Below are 20,567 nucleotides of genomic sequence, written 5' to 3'. Positions count from 1 at the left end.
GGCAGCTAAGGCAGTCAGCTAACCGCGAGACAATTACCATTTATTTGTATTTATTTTATGCAACTTCTTGCATTAAGTCATTTTAAAAGTCAGACATTTGGAGGTTAGTGGCTCCAGTCCAGCTCTACACACACACACACCTGGATACACCAAGGTCAGGCTCTGAGTGAGGCCTGTCACTATCATTATCACAATTATACTACACTATTATACTACTACTATATACTACATTATACTGGATCATAATAATGGATTGCATTTATATAGCAATTTTCAAGACCCTCAAAGCGCTTTACAATGCCACTATTCATTCACTCTCACACTCACACACTGGTGGAGGCAGCTACAGTTGTAGCCACAGCTGGGGCAGACTGACAGAAGCTGCCATATCGCCCATCGGCCCCTCTGACCATCACCAGTAGGCGGGAGGTGAAGTGTCTTGCCCAAGGACACAACGACCAGGACAGAGAGAGCTGTCGTCCCACATTTAACTTAAACATATTTATTTTTTTATTTGCACTCAAAATGAATCAACTTTCAGCAAAACCCAATAATTACAGTTCTGTGTTAAACAATTACAAAACTTTCAGATTCACACACACCACCACCAAACTCAGACATTAGAACAGTTGTTTCTACTACTCAAACTACATTTCTTATTTATATATTAATCAAACTAATTCTGATTTATATTTGACCAAAAATGCTTTATTATTAGGAAATAGAGAAAAGCATTTTTACTCACATAAGGCTGGATATTAAAACCTTTTAACCTCTCTGAGCTGTGTTGTGGAGGTGGCTAGTTGGAGGATTTCAATCTCTTTCTACTAATGCATAGCTTGGGAAACAAACAACAACGTGTGGGACTAATAAAGGTTATCTTATCTTATCTTATTGGAGAATTCATTAATGAAGCAGAACACGTGAAGTAGGCAGAATCTGGACTCATCGTTGAGAATAACTTTCCCCCACATGTTCAGGTTCAGTGGACATGTTGCTGATATTGTCACGATATTCATGTTCGATGTTGAAATACCTGCAGCCCACATGCACCCCATCGAGGCAGGAGAATGCCCGATGGTAACAGAATATGACTAAGTGCAAAGTATTAACTTGACCTTCAAAATCCCCAGATCGCAGTTCAGTCTAGTCTGCAGGAAGAATGAGTCTGATCCACGAGGGCCCTGCCTATAAAAAAATCTGGATTTACAGGATCTGTAACACAGGGGACTCTCAGAAGTCTCGCAGAGTCGGGTCTCCCTGGGTCAGAGCTGTTTCAGCAGCCGGAGGAGCCACACAATTTTAGACGAGTAGTTTACAACTTTACAACAGTTTTATTCCAGAAGATGGCAACAGTGTTAAATCAATGGTTAAAACTGACTTATCCAAACATTTGTAATTTGGATCCATTTCTTCAATTAAAAAAAGGACAGTTTATTCAGATTGGAAGATGTAGCAAATAATAAACCCTTCATTTTACTTAACATCTCTTTACATTTTGTGTACTGCCTGTCTCATTCATTAATGTGTTGGTGAAACTGGTGATGAAGGTGTGTTTATTTGTTTTTAATGGTAGTAATTACTATCACTGGGAAAACTTTCCATTTCTTATTTTCTCAAAAACCTTTGAATTCAACACTTGATCTCACAATACCAAATACAACAGGAACTAAAATTCTACAATAAGGAAACTGGAAGTATGAAGTGAAGCACTCTGGAACATCGCTGCTGGGTGAAGCAGAACAAACACAGGCATGCGGAGTAAGAGTACAGTTCACATATGACCGTACGATGAAACACTGAGCTGCTGACGGTGAGGACGTCACTGCCGTCATCAGTTGTCCTCACAGCCGGGACGCTTCCTGTAGTTTTTAGTCATCATATTCCTGAAGGAGGTGAACTGGCACCTGGACTCTTCTACCTTCTTTTCTTTTTGCACCTCTTTCTTTTCCTCTCCTTGACCCATAGCTCCACTCGTGTCCTTCTCTTCATCTTTTTGTCCTTTCTCAGTTTTGTCTAGATGTTCTTCTGTTTTCCTTCCTTCTGCCTCTTCGTCCTCCTCCTCCAGTAGGTGACTGAGATGCATTCCTGTCTCCTTTGCACTCACAAGAGAAAGCTGATCATTAGGTTGTTCCTTCGGCAGTTGCTTGGGTCTGAAGATCATCTTGTGCTGGAGGTCACAGGGGGAACTGCCTCTTGCCTCTTGCCCCAGGCTGGACAGGAACTGATAAGCCACCCTGCTATTTTCCTGATCGCTGCTCTCATTCACATCCTCCAGACTGTAATGTGTCCAGCGCTCAGGATGCACTAGGTAGTCTGGGACTAATCTCTTCTTTGGTGGTGTGGGACAGATGGATGACGGATGGCTTGTGTTTTGACTGTGAAGTGAGGATTCGTCTGCAACAGTGTTCTGATTTAGAGAGGAGAAAGTCTGCCTGCCAATACTGTCTAGGCAGTCAAAGATACTGTGGCTGCGGTCAGAGAAGGCTGAGGTACCTCCACTCAGACTGAATGAACTCTGAGATATGGGAATAGCTGCTGGTGCACACACATCATCATCATCATCATCATCATCACTGTGGTCTAGGTCTGGGTCAAATGGAGCTCTGCTGGGTTGTTGTTCAGGCTCAGATTCATCACTGGCTGACAGCTGGTCGCCATCGTCACTGTTTATCATATCACCGTGCTGTCTGACATGCTTCTGATCACACATCTTGACACCAACACTCTGACGAGAACCTGATGAGGGAGAAAGGAACAGAGCTGTGCTATAAATAACCATCATAAGGCCAACAAGGCTCAACTGTTGTTCCTCAAAGAGCATTGCAAAATCAAAAAAAGCATTTCATGCTATTGTTTTGTAATTATATTTAAACTTGTTCTCTTGACGCTGCAGGGACTCCTGTTACAATGACAATAAGGATATACAGATTCTGGACGAGTCAAAACTGGATGCCAATACTTTGTGTTTTCCACAAACTCTCCAAGTTTTCAAACTGTTTCAATGTCTCTGAGCTTCTTTACTGGAATGCATCATTACAACGGTGGTAGAAAACCTACGATTGTACACTCGAGTCTGAAATCCAGCTGTGGCAGCCACAGCACACTACAAAAGAGGGGGTGAGAGGTGCACGACCGACTGAAGCACGTGACACAGGATGTGATGTCAAATTCAGCATGCAACACCCTCGACATGGCGATAATTATTAATAACAATATTTAAGTCATGCCACTAATACTGTAGAGTGAGCGTAGGCCATAATAATACACTGACCTTTATACTTAAGTGAGCACTCAAAGCGCTTTCTGCTGCAAGCCTCATTCAACCAATAACACACATTTCATGCAAGTGCTTCTGTTTACATTATAGAGGCTTCCTTCATACTGCCATCATTAGTATCATTCCCAGCTCTATCTGTCAATGAGCAGAGACACCACCCATCAATTAGTTTAAAAACAGGAATGTCTCAAAGAACTGGATGACCTCTAACTTTCTGCTTCCAAGTTCAGATCAAACGGAGATTATTGTACTCGGCCCTAAAAATCTTGGGAATATCAAACCAGATTCTTCCTCTGGAGGGCATTTCCTGCAGTAACACTGTGAGGAATCATGGAGTCATGTTTGACCAGGACATGTCTTTCTCGCCTTCAGTACTCAAGTTAATCAGTGGCTGACAAAGTGACTGCTATACATCCTTCACTTATTCGGGTAAAGAGTGGCACTAACATAAATTCTTTTTAAAGAGAGATGCGGCCAAGAGGACAACAGAAACTGTAACCGTAACCGGTATAGCTCTGACTTACTTTATATAACCTTTTTGCAAACCCTGTTCTCCACAGCCTATCTAACAATAGAAGTAAATGTACTGCACGCTGGAAACACAAAGAAACATCGAAAATTACTTTGTGGCACAGCGCTGCGCGGATCTCCCGGGTTACTGATTCTGCGCAGTCCCGGCTCCTGTCCAGCCAGCTAGCACGCTAATGCTAAGTGCTGTTGCGCTGCAGAGCAGCGGTAAGAGAACTGCCGGGGATCATTCTCAAAAAACATTTCACCCTGTCAGTGGTTTACCTGACTGCTGGCGCTAACACCGACCCGGTAGTTTACAACGACGCGTAAACATCGACTTCCTCTACGCTTGCGTCTCAGAAGCTGCTGCCCCCAGCGGCCACAAACTGTGGCTGCAAAAGGATCAGACGAGCCTCCCGCGAAAAGTCTACACAGAAAAGGCGCGTTTCACTCGGGAAGCATCCTGACATATACTATGCACCGTTTTATGTTTGGAAGGAGAGTGCGGTGGCTGCCTTTTGTTGACATGGAGAAAGCTTATGATATATCGCGGAATGTTTTTAATAAAATTAAAGGAGATAGGAATTAATAGTTCAATGTTTGTTTTGTTCTGTTTTTATATTTTTTACATGATCGGTGAATACAAGTAAGAACAGCACAAAGTGTTTCAGGGATTTGTTTTGTTTTCTGAGAATGGTTTCTCCCAGGGAAGTATAGAGAGTCCACATTCTGATCTATCATTATTACTGGTAAGTTTGAACATTTGGAGAATGGATTGGGCTTTTCTGATGATGGCATAATCTGGAAGATTGGTAAAATGTAATGTTTGCTTTTAAAAAGATAAAAGAAGAATTTAATAATAATGAGGATCATCCATGTCAAGAGATTTTAAAACTACGTTGGGGAAAGGAAAAAGGATGCAATCAAGTCATTTTGGCTGCACAGTAGACAAGATTACAGGGATTAATGTTAAGGGTCTGAACGGGATGATGGGAAGGGCCAAATGTACCACTGTCCAGTTGACTGTCTGTCCTTTGCCAATAATTTCAATAATTTTATACTCGTTTTGATGCTGCAGATTTTAAAGAAAGGACAATGGACTGTGATGGCTGACGTAGCCCAGAGCACTACAATTCATCTGTCTGAGGAAATGGTTGGCAAATGTTTGTCTATGATTGAGCCATATAAAGCATTTTGAAAGCTTGTTAAGCACAGTTGAAGGGGAACTTAGGATCTTGATCAAACTGTTTTGGTTTGTATTAAATACTTGAATAGTTCCTAGAATACGGAAGACTAGTGTAATTAAGAAATAATTAAGAAATAATTAAGCCACTTCTCAACAGGCCGGGTTCCAAAGCCCTTAGTGAGTTTCGTCCAGTGGCCCTGACCCCTGTGCTTAATGGATGGAGCAAGTGGTTAATAAATAGCTCACCTCTTCAAAAGTGGATCAGTGGGAAAAAGTCACAAAGGGCACAGGAGGTGCAATGTTGTTGATTTGACTTCTGCCTTCAATGCAATGAGGAAATACATTTTACTTCAGCAAGTATTTAACGTGTGTGTGTGTGGGGGGGGGAATAATAACCTCATTTGTTGATTTATCTTTGCAAAAGAGAAGAGCTTGTCCCAAATGCACAGGCAAGAATGCACATCAAAAGAATCCATATAAAGAATCCTGCAATCCATGTTGCAGGAAAATGAACTTTTGTTTTCAAGAAGAGGCAGTATAACATTATTGTTCTTTACGAAATATGAGAGAACTGTTACATAATTTACAAAACAACAAATTGCAGCTGGACATAAAGATGTTTTGGACAAATTTCTAGTTCAGATGTTCTTTTTTGTTGAGTTAATAGAGAGAATATAGTTTATAATTTTATTATTATATATATTATAAATATATGCCTTGATGTATACTCAATCATCCAGGAAAGGAAATCCCAAAGGGTTGATTCTGTGTATCTGGATGGAGCATTTTCAGTGGGAAAAACGTTTCATCACTCATCCAAGTGACTTCAGTCTCAGCTGACTGCAGGTTTCCCTATAACCGTATCAACAGCACATTTACACATTGACTGAAACTACCACTGGCAAACAATAGGGTGTGAGGTCAGTCCTAGATATATATGTAGAAAGTTAGTATACCATTCACACTTCACTCCAGTTGGTGGAGGTACTGCACCAAAACGTTGCTTGCTAACCGCCAATAAGAAGCCGAAGAAGTCCGCTCCAGTGTATATTAAAAACTCAGTGTTCAGTTCTTTTTTAATCAATTTAATCAAGGGACTCTGACACAGATAGTTGAGCATTGCTGAATTACTCTGAATTTATTTATTTTTTTAATCTGGCATTCGCAGAATCAGTTACAGATGTCATTCCCTCTTCACTCTTAAAAAATGGACAACCTATCTGTCTGGACCCTATAATGACATCAGTGTCCTCTTCATTAAAACAAAAATAATTGCAACATACAGTCTGTATCACCATATTTTCCAAAACAGAGGACACTTGACCCAGTTTTTAACATATTTAAACGATGCCTTCGTTTAAATATGTTAATTAAAAATGAAATTAAAAAATGGAATTAAATAATGGTACAGAAATAAGGCCTCATCTGTATAAGAAAAATACGACGGTACGAGGGAATTTTTTTTGCAGTTCGTCTGAAAAGCTGCAGTTGTGCTTTGGCATTTTTTAAACATCAATAGGCGCTGATGCACGCAGTCTGTCCCGTCTGTGAGCGCAGAACAACCACAAAGCTGCTGCTCAGGGATGAAGTCACACATATGAGTCCTCTGTGGGAAAATCCGGACATTTTCATTAGTCTCGAAAATCCCCCCGGTTTTTTGCTGTTTCACCATTACACTGACATTTCCCAGTGCTGATATGTAAAACCATTAAAATACAAAATCTTAAAATACAAAAATACAAAATCACCAGACCTGGCATGTGTGCAAAATTTCATGAGTTTTTGAGCATGTTTAGGCCCTCAAAAAGGCCCTTGTTTTTCCTGAATAATAATAATAAGAAGAAGAAACGGAGCAGACACAATAGGGCCTTCGCACTCTCAGACACTCTCAGTGCTCGGGCCCTAATAATAATAATAATAATAATAATAATAATAATAATAATTATTATTATTATTATTATTATTATTATTATTATTATTATTATTATTATAAGAATCATCAGGGCGGACGCTACTCGACACGTCTGCACTAGGGGGCGGACCATCCCGCAGCTGCCCTGTTGTGATTGGTTGAGACACTCCAAACCGGGATATTTTGAAAACAGGGTGGCTGCTGCTAGTTTTGTGACTGTTTTCCGAAGAGACGTTAGTGGCTTTCAGCCTAAACGTGCAGAAGAAAAGATTTTACAAGTTCTTTATGGAGCAGGATTCGCGGGATGCTGCGTGTCCGGGGAACGACGCGTCAGACGTGGTCGTGGTTAATCTGGACTTGGGTAACGGAGACACGGACAACGGCCCGGCCGATAAAGGCTACGGCGGGGCGGATATAAATCGAGGTGAGGTCAGCAGCAGTGATCATCCACGTCCGCGTTGTAATCTTTTAAAACAGGAACCAGCTTGTAGGTTTCCTGCCGTGCATTTGACTGCTCTAGCACTGCTTAACTGACCCATGTGTGCTAATGACAGCGCATATGTGTTTGTAGCAGGCCTGTCACGTTAACGCTGTTAGCTTTCATGTTTCGCTCACGCGACGCGTCTACGCAGACGGTTCTGCAACAGTGATGCAGATAAACGTGCACACATCGTGCTGTAGGCTGAACCTTCAACACTACTGTGGCACTAAGCTATGCTTACATTTTGAATGGCTCTTTCAGCCCTCTGTGCAAATGTACCACATGCTAGTATACGCTCCAGCTGTTAGGTGTCGCAGATTAAGTGGTAACGCTCAAACAGATGTGTGGTAGACTTGCTTTTCAGGAGTCCCTACAAACCAGGAAATAAACGCTGAATATTTCATTTATGAGGTTAATTTAAACACAGTCCGTCAGTCTTATTGCTTTTGACCAGTAAAATAGTCCATGTGAACAAAGATTTTCCTCCATGGTGTTTCCGTCTTTAACAGCCTTGTTTAAAAACGAGGAGGAGAAGAAAGATGAAGATGGCAGTGATGACGACAGTGGAACATACTACTATAACACTGAAGCGTCGGGGACTGGGCTGCAGAGACGTGAGCCACCTTCGGGAGGAAGTTCAAGTCTTCCTGACACGTTCCAGACCAGCCACCTGTTGTTCTACGAGAGGTTCAAGGCCTACCAGGACTACATGCTCGGTAACCAACGTCTGCTAATATTAATAATCGTAACCCTGAGAAATTAGACTGCTGATCTCAGTCCTTGTGTTCTTGTGTGTGTAGGAGACTGTAAGCCTTCAGAGGTGAAGGACTTCACAGCAGACTACCTGGAGAAAACGGTGGAGCCATGTGACTGGTTGGCTCTTTGGTCTACTGATATCTTTGATGTTCTGGTGGAGGTAACGTAATGCTTTCATTAACCTGTGATCACACAGTCTAGTCATAACGACGCTGTAAGGACTGCTTTCCATCCCTCTCTGATGACACGTGTGAAAGCGGAGTCTGCAGGGTGATGGCTGTAGCTGTGTACTCCACTCTGCATCATGTTTAGCTGCGTGCAGCAGTGCAACAAGTGCAAACAAAAACCATCTCAGCTTTGTCAGCTTTATCAAACACCGATTGCATCTTGAACTTGTGACAGGAATGATGTTTGTGGCTCACACTGACTTGATGTCATTCATGACAGAATGTAGGCCAGCGAGTCCTTTACAGCAATTTAAATGCCTACAAACGATGCTGGCTGCCGTTCAGCTGTAGTGGTTGTAGGCTGTCAGTGCGCCGTCTACCTCAGCTGTCAAAATGTCTGTTGTCCACATCATTTACTCTGGAGGGAACTGTAAGTGTGAAAGGAGTCGAGATGCGTGGATCAGTCACTTTTGGCTCATGACAGAGATGTTGAGGATATTCTGAACTTTTCTGTCACTAAGTCTTGCCTGTTTTATTTTTGTGCAGTCTCTGTTAGGAGAAAAGTTGCTTAAAGTGGATCTAACGTTGCCAGACTCTGACATTTAGTGAAAAAACTTTTATATTGTTTAAGAATGTAATCTAAGTGTTTATCAGAGGGAAAGTGTGATTTGTAGGACACTAGAGCCTGACATGCTGGCATGATGTTAGCTTATGACCAGCTGGTCTTTATCTGGCTTGTAGTCAGCTGTCCTGAGACAGAAGGGCCAGATGTGTAATCTGCTGTGACAATTTCAGGAATAAACAAGCATGTTCATACATTGTCAAAGGAGCTTGCAAAGAAAAGTGTCTGGACTTGTTTAAGTTGCTTGAAGACGTTTCACCTCTCATCCGAGAAGCTTCTTCAGTTCTAAGGTCAAATGGTGGAGAGTCCCAGATATAAACCCAGTGGGAGTTTCCCCCCACAGAGGGACAAAAGGACCCCTGATGATCCTCTAATCGCCTGAGCCAAGGTGTGAAACTGGGTGTGGGTCCCAATCAGCCAGAGTTTCGGGTGAGCTCATTGTGAAACCTGGTCCCACCCTATCATGTGATGTCCTGAGGTCAGATGGCCCTCACACCCACTCAGGGTGGGTCCTTGGTCCCTTTTTGGGGAGATACTCCCACTAGGTTTATATCTGGGACTCTCCACCATTTGACCTTAGAACTGAAGAAGCTTCTCGGATGAGAGGTGAAACGTCTTCAAGTAACTTAAAGAAGTCCAGAAGCTTTCCTATGCAAGCTCCTGAGGCTACGATGACCTGGATGACTGAGAACCTTCACAGACACATGTTTATGCAAGTTTTTCTGTGTTGGAGCCCTGACTTCAGTTCAGGAGACAAGGCATGAGGTGAGGAGGAGGGGCAGAAGACAGAGGCCAGTGGTGAAGTCATGTAGGTTGAGAGTTAGGCATTTGTCATCTTTAAATTTAAAAAGTACGTATCTGGCGAGTCTCCAGTGACATACAGAGGTCCAACCTGAGCGCTGGATTCGAGGTGGCGGGCCAACATAGCCTGTGCTCCAACATTGCTCCTGTGAACTCTTAATGGATAAACGTTTTTAAGAACACATCAATTTGTTAGGAAATGTTATTGCACACTAATCAATGTATATTTATGAGTGCAGCAATCTTTTTTACTAAAAACATTACTTTCTCTACCTTTTTAAAATTTCTTTAGTTTTTCTGAAAGTGCTCAGTGGTTATTTTATAGTTTGGAAACACCACCCACAGTGCTATAGTGTTAGCTACACTATGTCACAACTATAGTGCACTGTAACGCTGTTGATGCCATCAGTGACTGTAGCTCACTGGAAAAGGACCAAAGAGGGGGCTGCACAGTGTCTGCTGCCTTTACAGAATGTAAATGCACATAATCAAAGGCGCAGCAAACAAACGTGCGTGCTAATGTAGAGCTTGGAGGACGTTGGTTTGTAATCCTTGGGTTGTGGCTGCTGGTGGTTTCAGGTGCGAGACGTGGAAGTGAAGGACCTGAAGGCACGTGTGAGGCTGGTGCTGCCTCTGCAGTGTGATACCAGAGGCGTTGAGCTCCATGAAGAGGCCATGACGTCTCTCCTGGAGGCCACTCAGCACAAAGTGCCCCTGCAGGAGCTGCAGGTGGTCTACGAGGAGTCTGGGGACATTGATCAGACTGCCCTTGCCCTTGAGCATGTAAGGTAGGACTTGGAGGCCACGGGGAGATTACATGTTGTTGTTTTGCCCTGACGTATATGTGACATCCTTTCCTTTCATCTGCAGGTTTTTCTATAAACACATCTGGAGGGAGTGGGATGAGGAAGAGGAGGATGATGACTTTGACTACTTTGTCCGCTGTGTGGAACCCCGGATACGACTGTGAGCACTCTAGGATGATCCTATATTAAGAAGTGTTGGTTTGTGCCTGTAGCCCTGACTAAAACATGTCTTATCGTAGCTACTACGACATGTTGGAGGACAGAGTCCCAGCAGGCCTGGTGGCAGAGTACCAGTCCTTACTGGAGAAGTGTTCCAAGTGCTTTCAGCAGTTCTCCGCGTTGCGCAGTGGCCTCAGTGCCGACTCGGACTCGGAGCTCGACAACGTGTCCATGGTAGAGGGCCTGAAGCTCTGTGACCAGCTGGAGACCTTCAAACGCAAGCTGCGCATCATTGAGAACCCCCTGCTGAGGTAGTGTGCATCAGGGCTGGGCATCGTCACTGATTTCTAGAATCGATTCGATTCAGTTCGATTTGAATCTGGGAAAATTGCCTCAGACAGTCAGAAATATTATAATTCAGATCAGTACATTTCCATATTTCTGTATCAATAAAAAGGAAACTGACACACGCAAGACTTTATCAAAGGTGTGAGCATCACAGCAGAGGCCTTTGTGTCAAAGTAGCTGAGCATAAAACACAGAAAAACATGAAGGAGATTTTCCTGGCCTGGATTTTATAAAAACATTCTGCAGTACATCAAAAACAAAAGGAAACCATTAATCAACATATGAACGTTAGCTCTGACGTTACAGCGGTTTTATTAGAGATACGGCTAACAGGCATTTTGTATAATTTTAAAGAGTTTAAATTTGTTCAGTAAGTAAGTTATTATTAATCCTTTATTTATCCAGGTAAAAAATCTCATTGAGATTAAAAATCTCATTTCCAAGAGAGTAAAGGGGAAAAAAAACAGCGTCCGACAGGCTGTAAACAACGGTAGACTTGTGTGTAACAAGCAAGCGAATAATGCAGAAAAGGTGAAGAGGTGAAGCGTAGTTTGGAGAGAGATCAAACTAACAGCGCAAAAAGGGCGTGAACACAAAGCGCCGACCCGCCGATGGATCAGAAACGGCGAGCTGTCCGCTTTCAGCCCCGACCGTGTCCGTGCTGTCGGGTGAGAAAGTCACATCTCACTGATTCTGATCCGTCGGCGGGTCGGCGCTGTGTGTTCACGTCTCTGTGCAGAAGCCGTGTTCCTGCTCTCAGTTACTGTCTTAGCTGTTTGGTGGTTGTTGAAATTTTGAGGTTTAACCTGAGATTCTGGCATTTCGGGCAAAATAAATTTATATTAAAAAATCGATTCAGGATTTTAATGAATCGATTTCACATTATCCAAGCCAGAATCGATTTTAATCGATTATTAAAACCCTCGTGTGCATGTCCTTCATTGTTCCTTCTCACGCCCAGTGTTCTACACCCCTCCTCTCATGTAGATACGTGCTGGCCTATAAAGGAAATACGAGGCAGCAGTGTGTGCAGAGCAGAGGACCTCGAGCATCAGGCGCAAAGGTGGTTCATGTGGTTACTGCGTCCTGCAGCACCGTCCAGCTGCAGTCTCTGCTTAGTGCCAGACTCATTCCTCTATGCTCATCTGAAGACACTGAAATTCAGGTCAGTTGCACAGAAGCATAGCTGCGTGTCCAAAGATCACGTCAGCGAATCGGCTAATCGAGACGCATACATTTGGAGTTTGGACCGGATTGTTTCTTCTTCTTTTCTACTCTACCTGAACTCAAAGCGCTTTTTACAACATGCCTCACACCCACAAGCACTTCTTTCTATCCTTTCTTTCCTTCTTTTTAACGTTCACACTCCGATTGATGCATCAGAGAACAACTTGGGGTTAGTACCTTGCTTAAAGGTATTTGGCATGCAGACTGGAGCAGACGGGGATTGAACCACCAACCTTCCAGTTAGCAGATGACATGCTCAAACCCCTGAGCTACAGCCACCCAAACCTTCACCTTAACCCCTCGCACTGACAGCATTCATGCTCTAATATACACCAAATTTTAATGTTGTTGTCTTGTAACCATAGTGAGGCGACTGTAAGCTGCTAATGGTGACTGTGTCATGTACGTAGTTCCACAGAGAGCCGGTATCAGCTGTGGATTCGTGCTATCAGGGCGACTTGGTGATTGTTCTCCCAGGAATGTACAGTGTCAGCAGCTCCATCTTCATACCAGACTCCATCACCATAGAAGGTAGGACACTCACGCCATGCTTGTGTAGAAGTGATGCTAATACATGGAAACCAAAGATGTCAATTCAGATGTTTTATGCATGATGTGCCGTTCCTCTTGAAGAGCCCTGTTTGTGTGTCCATCAAATTAAGAAGTACATGCAAGCTCGCCATGGTTGAAATGAAGGGGCCACTATGTTTTACGCAAACGTTGGTTATAAGTTATTAACCTGGGAGCTTCACAGTGCACTTCATAGTTGTATGTACAGGTAGACTGATCTGTGATGGTCACATGCAGCTACACTTCAGGACCCCTCGAACATTGACACCATCAGCGGAGCTCCTGAGCTGCAGCTGAGCCCAAACGTTCGCAGGTTGATATATTACAAAAAAAGACAGCACATACGCTGGTGCTGTGATATCATATCACCTGTGATAGCACTCGTACATTAATACAAACATTATTATTGCTATAGCAACACCATTCAGGGAGACGAGATGGACATCAGTTATGAAGGTGCTGACGTGGAGCCGGGTGTAAATGCCTGCACCTGCTGACACGTCTGAGGGTGGATCGCACACATTTCCATCTTTGTCACATTTTCTTCATCCTGAATGCCGCGGTCTGTTTGCCAACTCAGCTGAGATCTCCTCTGATCATGGTTACAGTTACATGCAGCCACCATTGAATGGAAAGTGTGTGAAATGCAGAGCCCCTTTGTGTGGTTTCAGGGGCTTCTTTAACTGTGTGTGTGTGTGTGTGTGTGTGTGTGTGTGTGTGTCAGGCTTTGGGTTTCCTGATGAAGTGGTGATTGAGAAGAAAAGCAAAGGTGACTCATTTGTGGAGTCTACAGGCGCTGATGTCAGACTCTCCAACATCAAGTTCATCCAGCATGATGCCATTGAAGGCATTCTGTGTGAGTATTACGTGCTCTGAGCTGCCATCACACTAACGCATTGTGTCATATTCAAACAGGCAGGGACACAGGAGCTAACCTTTACTCTTTAAAAACCCAGCCGCAAACACTAAGACAAGTGCAGACGTAGGCTGATTACTTCATTTTGGGTGTTGTAGCTTTCCTGAACAAAGTGTCAGATCAGAAGAACAGTAAATGGTAAATGGCCTGTATTTGTATAGTGCTTTTCTAGTCCCTAAGGACCCCAAAGCGCTTCACACTACATTCAGTCATTCACACACTGGTGATGGCAGCTACATTGCAGCCACAGCCACCCTGGGGCGCACTGACAGAGGCGAGGCTGCCGGACACTGGCGCCATCGGGCCCTCTGACCACCACCAGTAGGCAACGGGTGAAGTGTCTTGCCCAAGGACACAACGACCGGGACTGTCGGAGCCGGGGCTCGAACCGGCAACCATCCGCTTACAAGACGAACGCCCAACTCTTGAGCCACGCCCAGTATTCTGTATAACTTTCAAAGGCACACCTTAAACAGATAATTCTGAGGAAATGATATCTCGCTAATTTAGAAGATCATCATTTAGCCCGGAAAGCCAGTTTGCTGCGTTATAAAAAAAGCTCTCCTTAAAGCTACAACATCTGACTGATTTTCATGACTAATTGAAGAAAATATAAGCAGCCCTAGGTTTGTCTCTAGCACTGTAGCCAGGCTGACAAAAAGTCTGTACCACAGGCCTTCAGGCTGGCAGTAGTTAAACCGTTACTTCACTCAAGCCATCACCTGACCCGGCGGTCTTAGCTAATTATAGGCCAATCTCCAACCTTCCTTTCATATCAAACATCCTTGAAAGAGTAGTTGTCAAACAGCTAACAGATCATCTGCAGAGGCTTATTGAAGAGTTTCAGTCAGGTTTCAGAGCTCATCACAGCACAGAAACAGCTTTAGTGAAGGTTACAAATGATCTTCTTATGGCCTCTGACAGTGGACTCATCTCTGTGCTTGTCCTGCTAGACCTCAGTGCAGCGTTCGATACTGCCGTGTGTGTGTATATATGTATAAAAGCTGCTGCTGGTAATCAGAAGTATAAGAATATTTTGTAGATATTTCTGTATATTTTTGAATTGTGGTGTAGGACGAAGAAGAAAATAATCCTATAAAAGTAACAACAACTTAAAACAAAAACTATCATTACTCTTCAATGTTCCTTTTAGCTTGTTAATTTTCACAAATACTGTAAAGGTGTTTAAAAATAAGCAACTTTTGATGTTTTCAGTTTAGTGAGGAAAAATCCAGTCTGTCTTCAGCTTGAACAAGTGTAGTGAAATCTGGCTGAATGTCTAAGGTGGCTATTCAAAGTACAGCTAAGAGGTGATCATCAGTGATAGAGGATCTGGATTTGTTGAACTTCATCACTGAGAATGTGTGTTCACATACGTAGGTAGATCCTAAGTGGAGTAGAATCCTCTGGGCTTGTGTGGAAAGTCTTTGAGTGGAGAGTGAAACTCGGGCAGTGGGACTGACCTAAACTGCTCTGCCAGTAGTGTGTCAGACTAGGGAGAAGAAACTGTGTGCATTTCACTCTTGGCTGTGTTGAAGTCTTGAAATTGGCTTGAAAACTCACCATGCAATGCTTCCAACATGGATGAGTACCTGTGGAGGTGATCAGCTGGTGGTGTGGCTTCCTTGAGTGTTGGCACGTGAGTGAGAATATTGTCCCACATTTGGCTTAAGAGAAGCTGCAACTTTCTCTTGAAAGCCCTCACTGCTCTGTACGTTGCATGCACAAAAAGGCCCTTGCTTTGCAGTTTTCCCACACCGAGCCTCCTGACAGCTGTGTGGTAGCTTACGTTTTCCTCCAAAAGTGCAACAAACTGTCTGTGATTCAGTGCTCTGCTCTGATGAAGTCCAACATTTTTAGCTGTCAGACTTGGTCAACCATCTGTTCTCACACCTATCGCTTTGTCCCATTTCACGCCCAGCTTCTCCAAGCATGCATTTAACTTTGTGAAGAAATGACTCCCTGTCCCTTTCATTGACTGCATGGCTGCCAGCTCCTCCGTGATTTTGAAGTCTGCAGTGATCCCACGTAAAAAGACGAGTAGCTGGGCAGTGTCACGTACACCGCAGCTCTCATCCACAGCCTGGGAAAAGTAGTCAAAGTCAAACATGACCGAGGGGGCCAGGGGTAGCTGGCATCACCTGACGCTGTGCAGACAGAAGCAGATAATACGTCGAGGGTTTTCAAAATAAAAGCAACACAGTTGTATTGCATGCACAGCATAAACACTTGTTAATTTGTGCTTACAACATACCGTATGTGGCCCGTGTAAAATGCCCAGGTCTGTTTTAGGTCGTGTGGTCAGTTGGACTGGAGGTTGTGTTTATCTTAGGTGCGTGGTGTTGTGTTGAGGTGTGTAGTAATGATGCCTTTCTTCTCGTTCCGGTTTGACTGCCAGGTGTGCGTCAGGGGACTCTGAATATGGAGAACTGTGTGCTACAGTGTGACACCACTGGAGTCATCGTGAGAACATCTGCCCGTCTCACCATGAACATGTGCGACCTGTATGGCTCCAAGGTGAGACCTGAACTCCACCCATCACATGGTTTTCTGGAAACAAAAGATATGGCCAGTTCCTCCATGCTGTGAAGTAGGGCTGCCACGATTAGTCGACTAGTCACGATTACGTCGACTATCAAAATCGTCGACGACTGATTTAATAGTCGACGCGTCGTTTGAAGCTTTGTTAGATCCCAAAAGACGCAGGAATAAGTAGCAGGATTTAAGAGTGTAATAACGGACTGAAACAGAAGATGGCAGCACTGCATGTACAAGGATGCCAGCTGCCGTTAAACCCCGAAGAAGAAGAAGCTGTGACCCAGAATTCATAGCGCGGCCCAGCTCAGTTTCCAACAATGGCGGCAGCTAGTTAGTTTTAATATTACTCTTATTATTCTTTCTGGGTCACAAAATAAACGTTTAACATATTTTCAGGCGAGAATGTAGCCGTGTAAACCTCAAATATCTGCTCAGTTTATCAAGACACCAAATATTTTCAAAAGCGCTCCGACGTTTTCGGAGACGTCTGTTCCCCACTAGCTCGATAGCTAGCCGGGGGCTAGGTCACTAGAGCCGTGAGAACACCGGACTCCCGGCAGATCATTTTCAAACCCACCGCCGTCTTTCGCTACTCAGGTTAAACATGATATATGAGTCACTTAGATAACTTAAAATGTTATTGTTTGGCTTTTTTCAGTATTTTATTTGTTCCTGAGTAAATCGGTTTGGCTGAGATTAAAGTTATAGTTTTTACACAGCTGAATAAACGTCAAGCAGACAGCTGATCATCAGAAGTGTGAGATGCTCGAGAATTTACTCCGGTGTCCTGTTATATTTTAGATAGCAAGGAGTTTATTAAACTTCACCGAAACAATCTGCAAATTTCATTAAAATTTAATAAACTATCATCTTGTCTTTATTGTTAGTTAGCACAGACCTTAAACACTTAAAGCTGTAAGCTAATGATAGTTATATAAGAGCAGATGCTGCTGGTGCAATAAGCTGTAGTTTTACGTCCAATGGATGATGCTCTAAGTAGTCGACTAATCGCAGAAATAATCGGTGACTAGTCGACTATCAAAATAATTATTTGTGGCGGCCCTACTGTGAAGTATGTGTTACACTGGAAACTATGCTGACCTGCCAGCTAATGACCTGACACAAGATCAGTAAAGCTTTGTGTAAAAAAACAAAACAACCCTATGTCCCAGTGTTCTTGTTGTGTGTGACGGTTCTCTGATCAGCTGACTGGTTATGCTGCTCCTTGTCTGTGTGCAGGGGGCAGGTGTGGAGATTTACCCCGGCAGCGTTTGCAGTCTTGTTGGTAACGGCATCCATCATTGTAAGGATGGGATCCTCATCAAGGTGAGATGAGATTCATCTTGCCAATATTCATATTTCTGCCAACTCCATCGTCCTGACTTTGTAAAGCTGTTATCACTGATGCTGTATTGTTAGTAGGCCTTTTACCCCCATTGTGGACACAGTAGTGCTTGTGCTTTGAGTGGCAGTGATGCAGTGGTTAGCACTGCTGCATTGCAACAAACAGGCTGCAGGTGTGATGCCCAGCATGTGCGTGTGCGTGTAGGACTTTGCTGATCAGATGGATGCAATGCCTTCCATCACCATGGAGAACAATGTGATCCACAACAATGAAGGCTATGGGGTGATTCTGGTGAAACCCAACAGTGGGGAAGAGCCCAGCATCCCTGTGGGCAGAAGTGAAGGTGGGTAAGGTGGTAATGTGAGGCAGCTTTGATAGCCCAGTGCACAATCTATAATCAGCTGCCCCTTTCCTCACAGAGCACCCTGATGCACACACACAAGAGGAAAAGCAGGGAGGATCTTTAGACCATCACTTGATCTCCACCTCATTTTCAACACCACCTGTCAGCACCACGTCCAGCAGCAGCCCCTCGCTACCTCTTTTGGCTGGGTCTGCTAAGAACAGCTCAGACGGTGATGCGGCTGCGTCTACAGGCAGGAAGTGGCAGTTTAGCCGTCAGCTAAGCAGGAACGTGGAGATGTCCAGCCAAGCTGTTGAGGATCTGAAAGACCACCAAATCTTTGTGTCCTTTCAAGGAAACCAGTTCAAGCGCAACGGCATGGGCGATTTTGGCACCTTCTGCTACTAACACTGTGACCTAACATTGCCACGCACCCCTCGGCATTTCTGCCCAGTGTGTATGATGACACTAATCTTTTTGCCATAAAATAAATGTTGCAGGAATGTGTTGTTCTGATTCACGTGTGTGGAGCTGTGCACAGGCAGGTCTAAATATCAGCTCTGATGTTAACGTCCAGTGGCTGTGGATCAACCCTTCCTGTGGAATTTGCACAAATTCTTTTATCCGTTTTATTCCTCTGAGCTTTTTAAAAAAGAATTTAAATCCACGTTTGGTTTCTGTTTTATTCTGAGGTGGTGGCTTGCAGAGTGCTGAGGTTCACACAGATGCTTTTTAGAACAATGAGTTCAGATTTTTCAGACGTGTATGACAAAGTTAACAGTTTAGAAAAGTTTTATTTGCCATGTTCTGAAAACAGAATAAAAATTAACTCTACAGTTTAATATTTAGAAAGAACCAAGTGTGGTTGATGATGCATTTTGTGAAATGGATGAATAAAATACATTTTAAAGTCATATTTCCATCCCCTTCTGTCTGGATGTGCACCTCACCTGGGACAAAGAACACATGTCGGACGGGTCTTTGCTGGCAAACTTGTGTGGCCGTCCTTGACCAGTTCTGTGCAATTCCATTAATGAAGAACAAAAACAAAACGTACAACTCCTTTTTAAATGCCATGGTTTATGTAGTTAGGTCCTTATATATGTTTAGACACTGACAGGGGGGGGGGGGGTTAACCTCTTTACTGAAACACTCCAAATATAGTTACATAATTATAGTTACATAACAGACATGTTTTTGAGTCTCAGCTTTCAGTGTATTCTTTCAGGATATGTTCTGTCATCAATGTCATAAAAGAGCTGGAGCTGATGTGAGGTGTGGTGCTTTCATGTGACAAATTTTGCTGTGAACAGGCAACAAGAGGTCAAAGTAGATCTCCATGCAGGTGAAACAAGCCATCTGTTATGTTGTGGGTAAGATTGACCCAGAACAGAAGTGATGTCACATGTCATCTGCATCACTACAGAAAACGGAAAAAAAATCAAAATTATAAAAGAAAATAGTAAAATAATCAATGCCAGTGTTTCTGACACTTTTAAATGAGTAAACATGCCCAGGGAACATAATTGGTGTTCCTTGAAACCAACATAACAGAGAAAGTCAGAGTGCTGGTGAACATCCACAGGAGACAGCAGTGGTAGATGATCATTTCCATGGTCAAGAGAAACCCCTTGACAACAACCAAGTGAACAAAACTCTCCAGGAGGAATAACAATATCCAAGTGTACCATAAAGACGAGACTTCCAGCTCTGGAAAAACATCCTTTGGCAGATGAAGACAAGATCAATCTACCCGAGTGATGGTGTGGAAAACCTCATGATCCAGAACATGCCACAGCCCCTTTAAACACAGTTCAGGCAGTGTGATGGCTTGGGCATGCATGGTAGTGAGTGGCACTGGCACACTGGTGTTTATTGATAATGTGACAGAATTCTGAGGCGTCAATTGCCTGATCTTCACTTATTGAAAGGAAAGGCCCACAAAAGAGCAACTGGAACTGCAGTAAAGGCCTGGCAGAGCACAAAAGAGGACACCCAGCATCTGCTGATGTCCATGAATCAAAAACTTCAAGGGTTTTCTACCAAGTATTAGAAATTTCCATTTTCTGTCATATAATTTGTCCGATTACTTTTGAGCGCCTAAAACGAAGCGATTGGGTTACAAAGAAATGTTTTAGCTCCACAATTTAAAATTCATCATGTACAGAACCCAAATTAGAAAAATGTCCGTCTAAATATTTCTGGACCCAACTGTATTTACAGCATCTAGACAGCTGACACTTTGACTTCACAGCCTCACCTGAAGTGGCTGTAGTTGCCAATGTCACTGAAACGTGCTTATTTCAAAGTGTAATCGTCTCCAGGGATGCGTCTCCTGCTACAGTGACTGTAGCACCACTACTCCCAGCACTTACTGTGTCGCAGGCCTTTTAGAAGCAAATCCCGCCACGTCGCTTCATGACATTTTTCAGGCAGTTACTTTGAAAAACAGATTGAAGTAGAGGTGGGGGGCAGGATAAACTTCAACCCTGACCAGTGGGACATGAAACTGGTCAGCCACCTGTCAGATCTGATAAAAACCAACTAAATGTGCTTTTCCCTGCAGGTCTACTTACAGCACCATGAGTGTTTGCACAGAT

At 43.4% G+C, this 20,567-nt stretch overlaps 2 protein-coding genes across 4 annotated transcripts; one reads left to right on the top strand and one right to left on the bottom strand.

Moving 5' to 3' along the window:
* Nucleotides 1–486: 486 nt before the first annotated feature.
* tssc4 (tumor suppressing subtransferable candidate 4) lies at nt 487–4,207 on the bottom strand. Of its 3 annotated transcripts, none has more exons than XM_080885548.1 (2): nt 4,073–4,207; nt 487–2,739 (listed from the first exon to the last, which is right to left on the bottom strand). In XM_080885548.1, exon 2 carries the CDS (start codon nt 2,711–2,713, stop codon nt 1,835–1,837), a length of 879 nt encoding a protein of 292 aa, XP_080741674.1. In that variant the 5' UTR covers nt 2,714–2,739; nt 4,073–4,207; the 3' UTR covers nt 487–1,834. The 3 variants fall into 3 exon arrangements, with proteins under 3 accessions (XP_080741674.1, XP_080741675.1, XP_080741673.1); XM_080885549.1 differs by lacking the exon at nt 4,073–4,207 and adding an exon at nt 3,805–4,066; XM_080885547.1 differs by lacking the exon at nt 4,073–4,207 and adding an exon at nt 3,904–4,066.
* A 2,835-nt stretch (nt 4,208–7,042) lies between these two features.
* On the top strand, nt 7,043–18,881 carry shcbp1 (SHC SH2-domain binding protein 1). Its single transcript, XM_080885787.1, has 13 exons — nt 7,043–7,312; nt 7,879–8,085; nt 8,170–8,285; nt 10,295–10,503; nt 10,586–10,681; nt 10,761–10,991; nt 12,016–12,193; nt 12,666–12,786; nt 13,550–13,681; nt 16,140–16,258; nt 17,519–17,605; nt 17,829–17,967; nt 18,044–18,881. Exons 1-13 carry the CDS (start codon nt 7,174–7,176, stop codon nt 18,373–18,375), a joined length of 2,106 nt encoding a protein of 701 aa, XP_080741913.1. The 5' UTR covers nt 7,043–7,173; the 3' UTR covers nt 18,376–18,881.
* The last annotated feature ends 1,686 nt before the right edge of the window (nt 18,882–20,567 follow it).

The sequence above is a fragment of the Rhamphochromis sp. 'chilingali' genome (genome assembly GCF_963969265.1).
Source record: "Rhamphochromis sp. 'chilingali' genome assembly, chromosome: 6".
In the NCBI taxonomy this organism is placed as follows: domain Eukaryota; kingdom Metazoa; phylum Chordata; class Actinopteri; order Cichliformes; family Cichlidae; genus Rhamphochromis; species Rhamphochromis sp. 'chilingali'.
Note: the sequence above shows the minus strand (reverse complement) of the source record. Positions and strands in the feature narration are given on the sequence as shown.

Bases quoted from the DNA above. Each gene is read 5' to 3' on its own strand.
- shcbp1 (XM_080885787.1), top strand. From the start codon at position 7,174: ATGGAGCAGGATTCGCGGGATGCTGCGTGTCCGGGGAACGACGCGTCA. The intron at 7,313-7,878 runs GTGAGGTCAGCA...CGTCTTTAACAG, and splicing joins CGGGGCGGATATAAATCGAG to CCTTGTTTAAAAACGAGGAG. The intron at 8,286-10,294 runs GTAACGTAATGC...TGGTGGTTTCAG, and splicing joins TCTTTGATGTTCTGGTGGAG to GTGCGAGACGTGGAAGTGAA.
- tssc4 (XM_080885548.1), bottom strand. From the start codon at position 2,713: ATGTGTGATCAGAAGCATGTCAGACAGCACGGTGATATGATAAACAGT.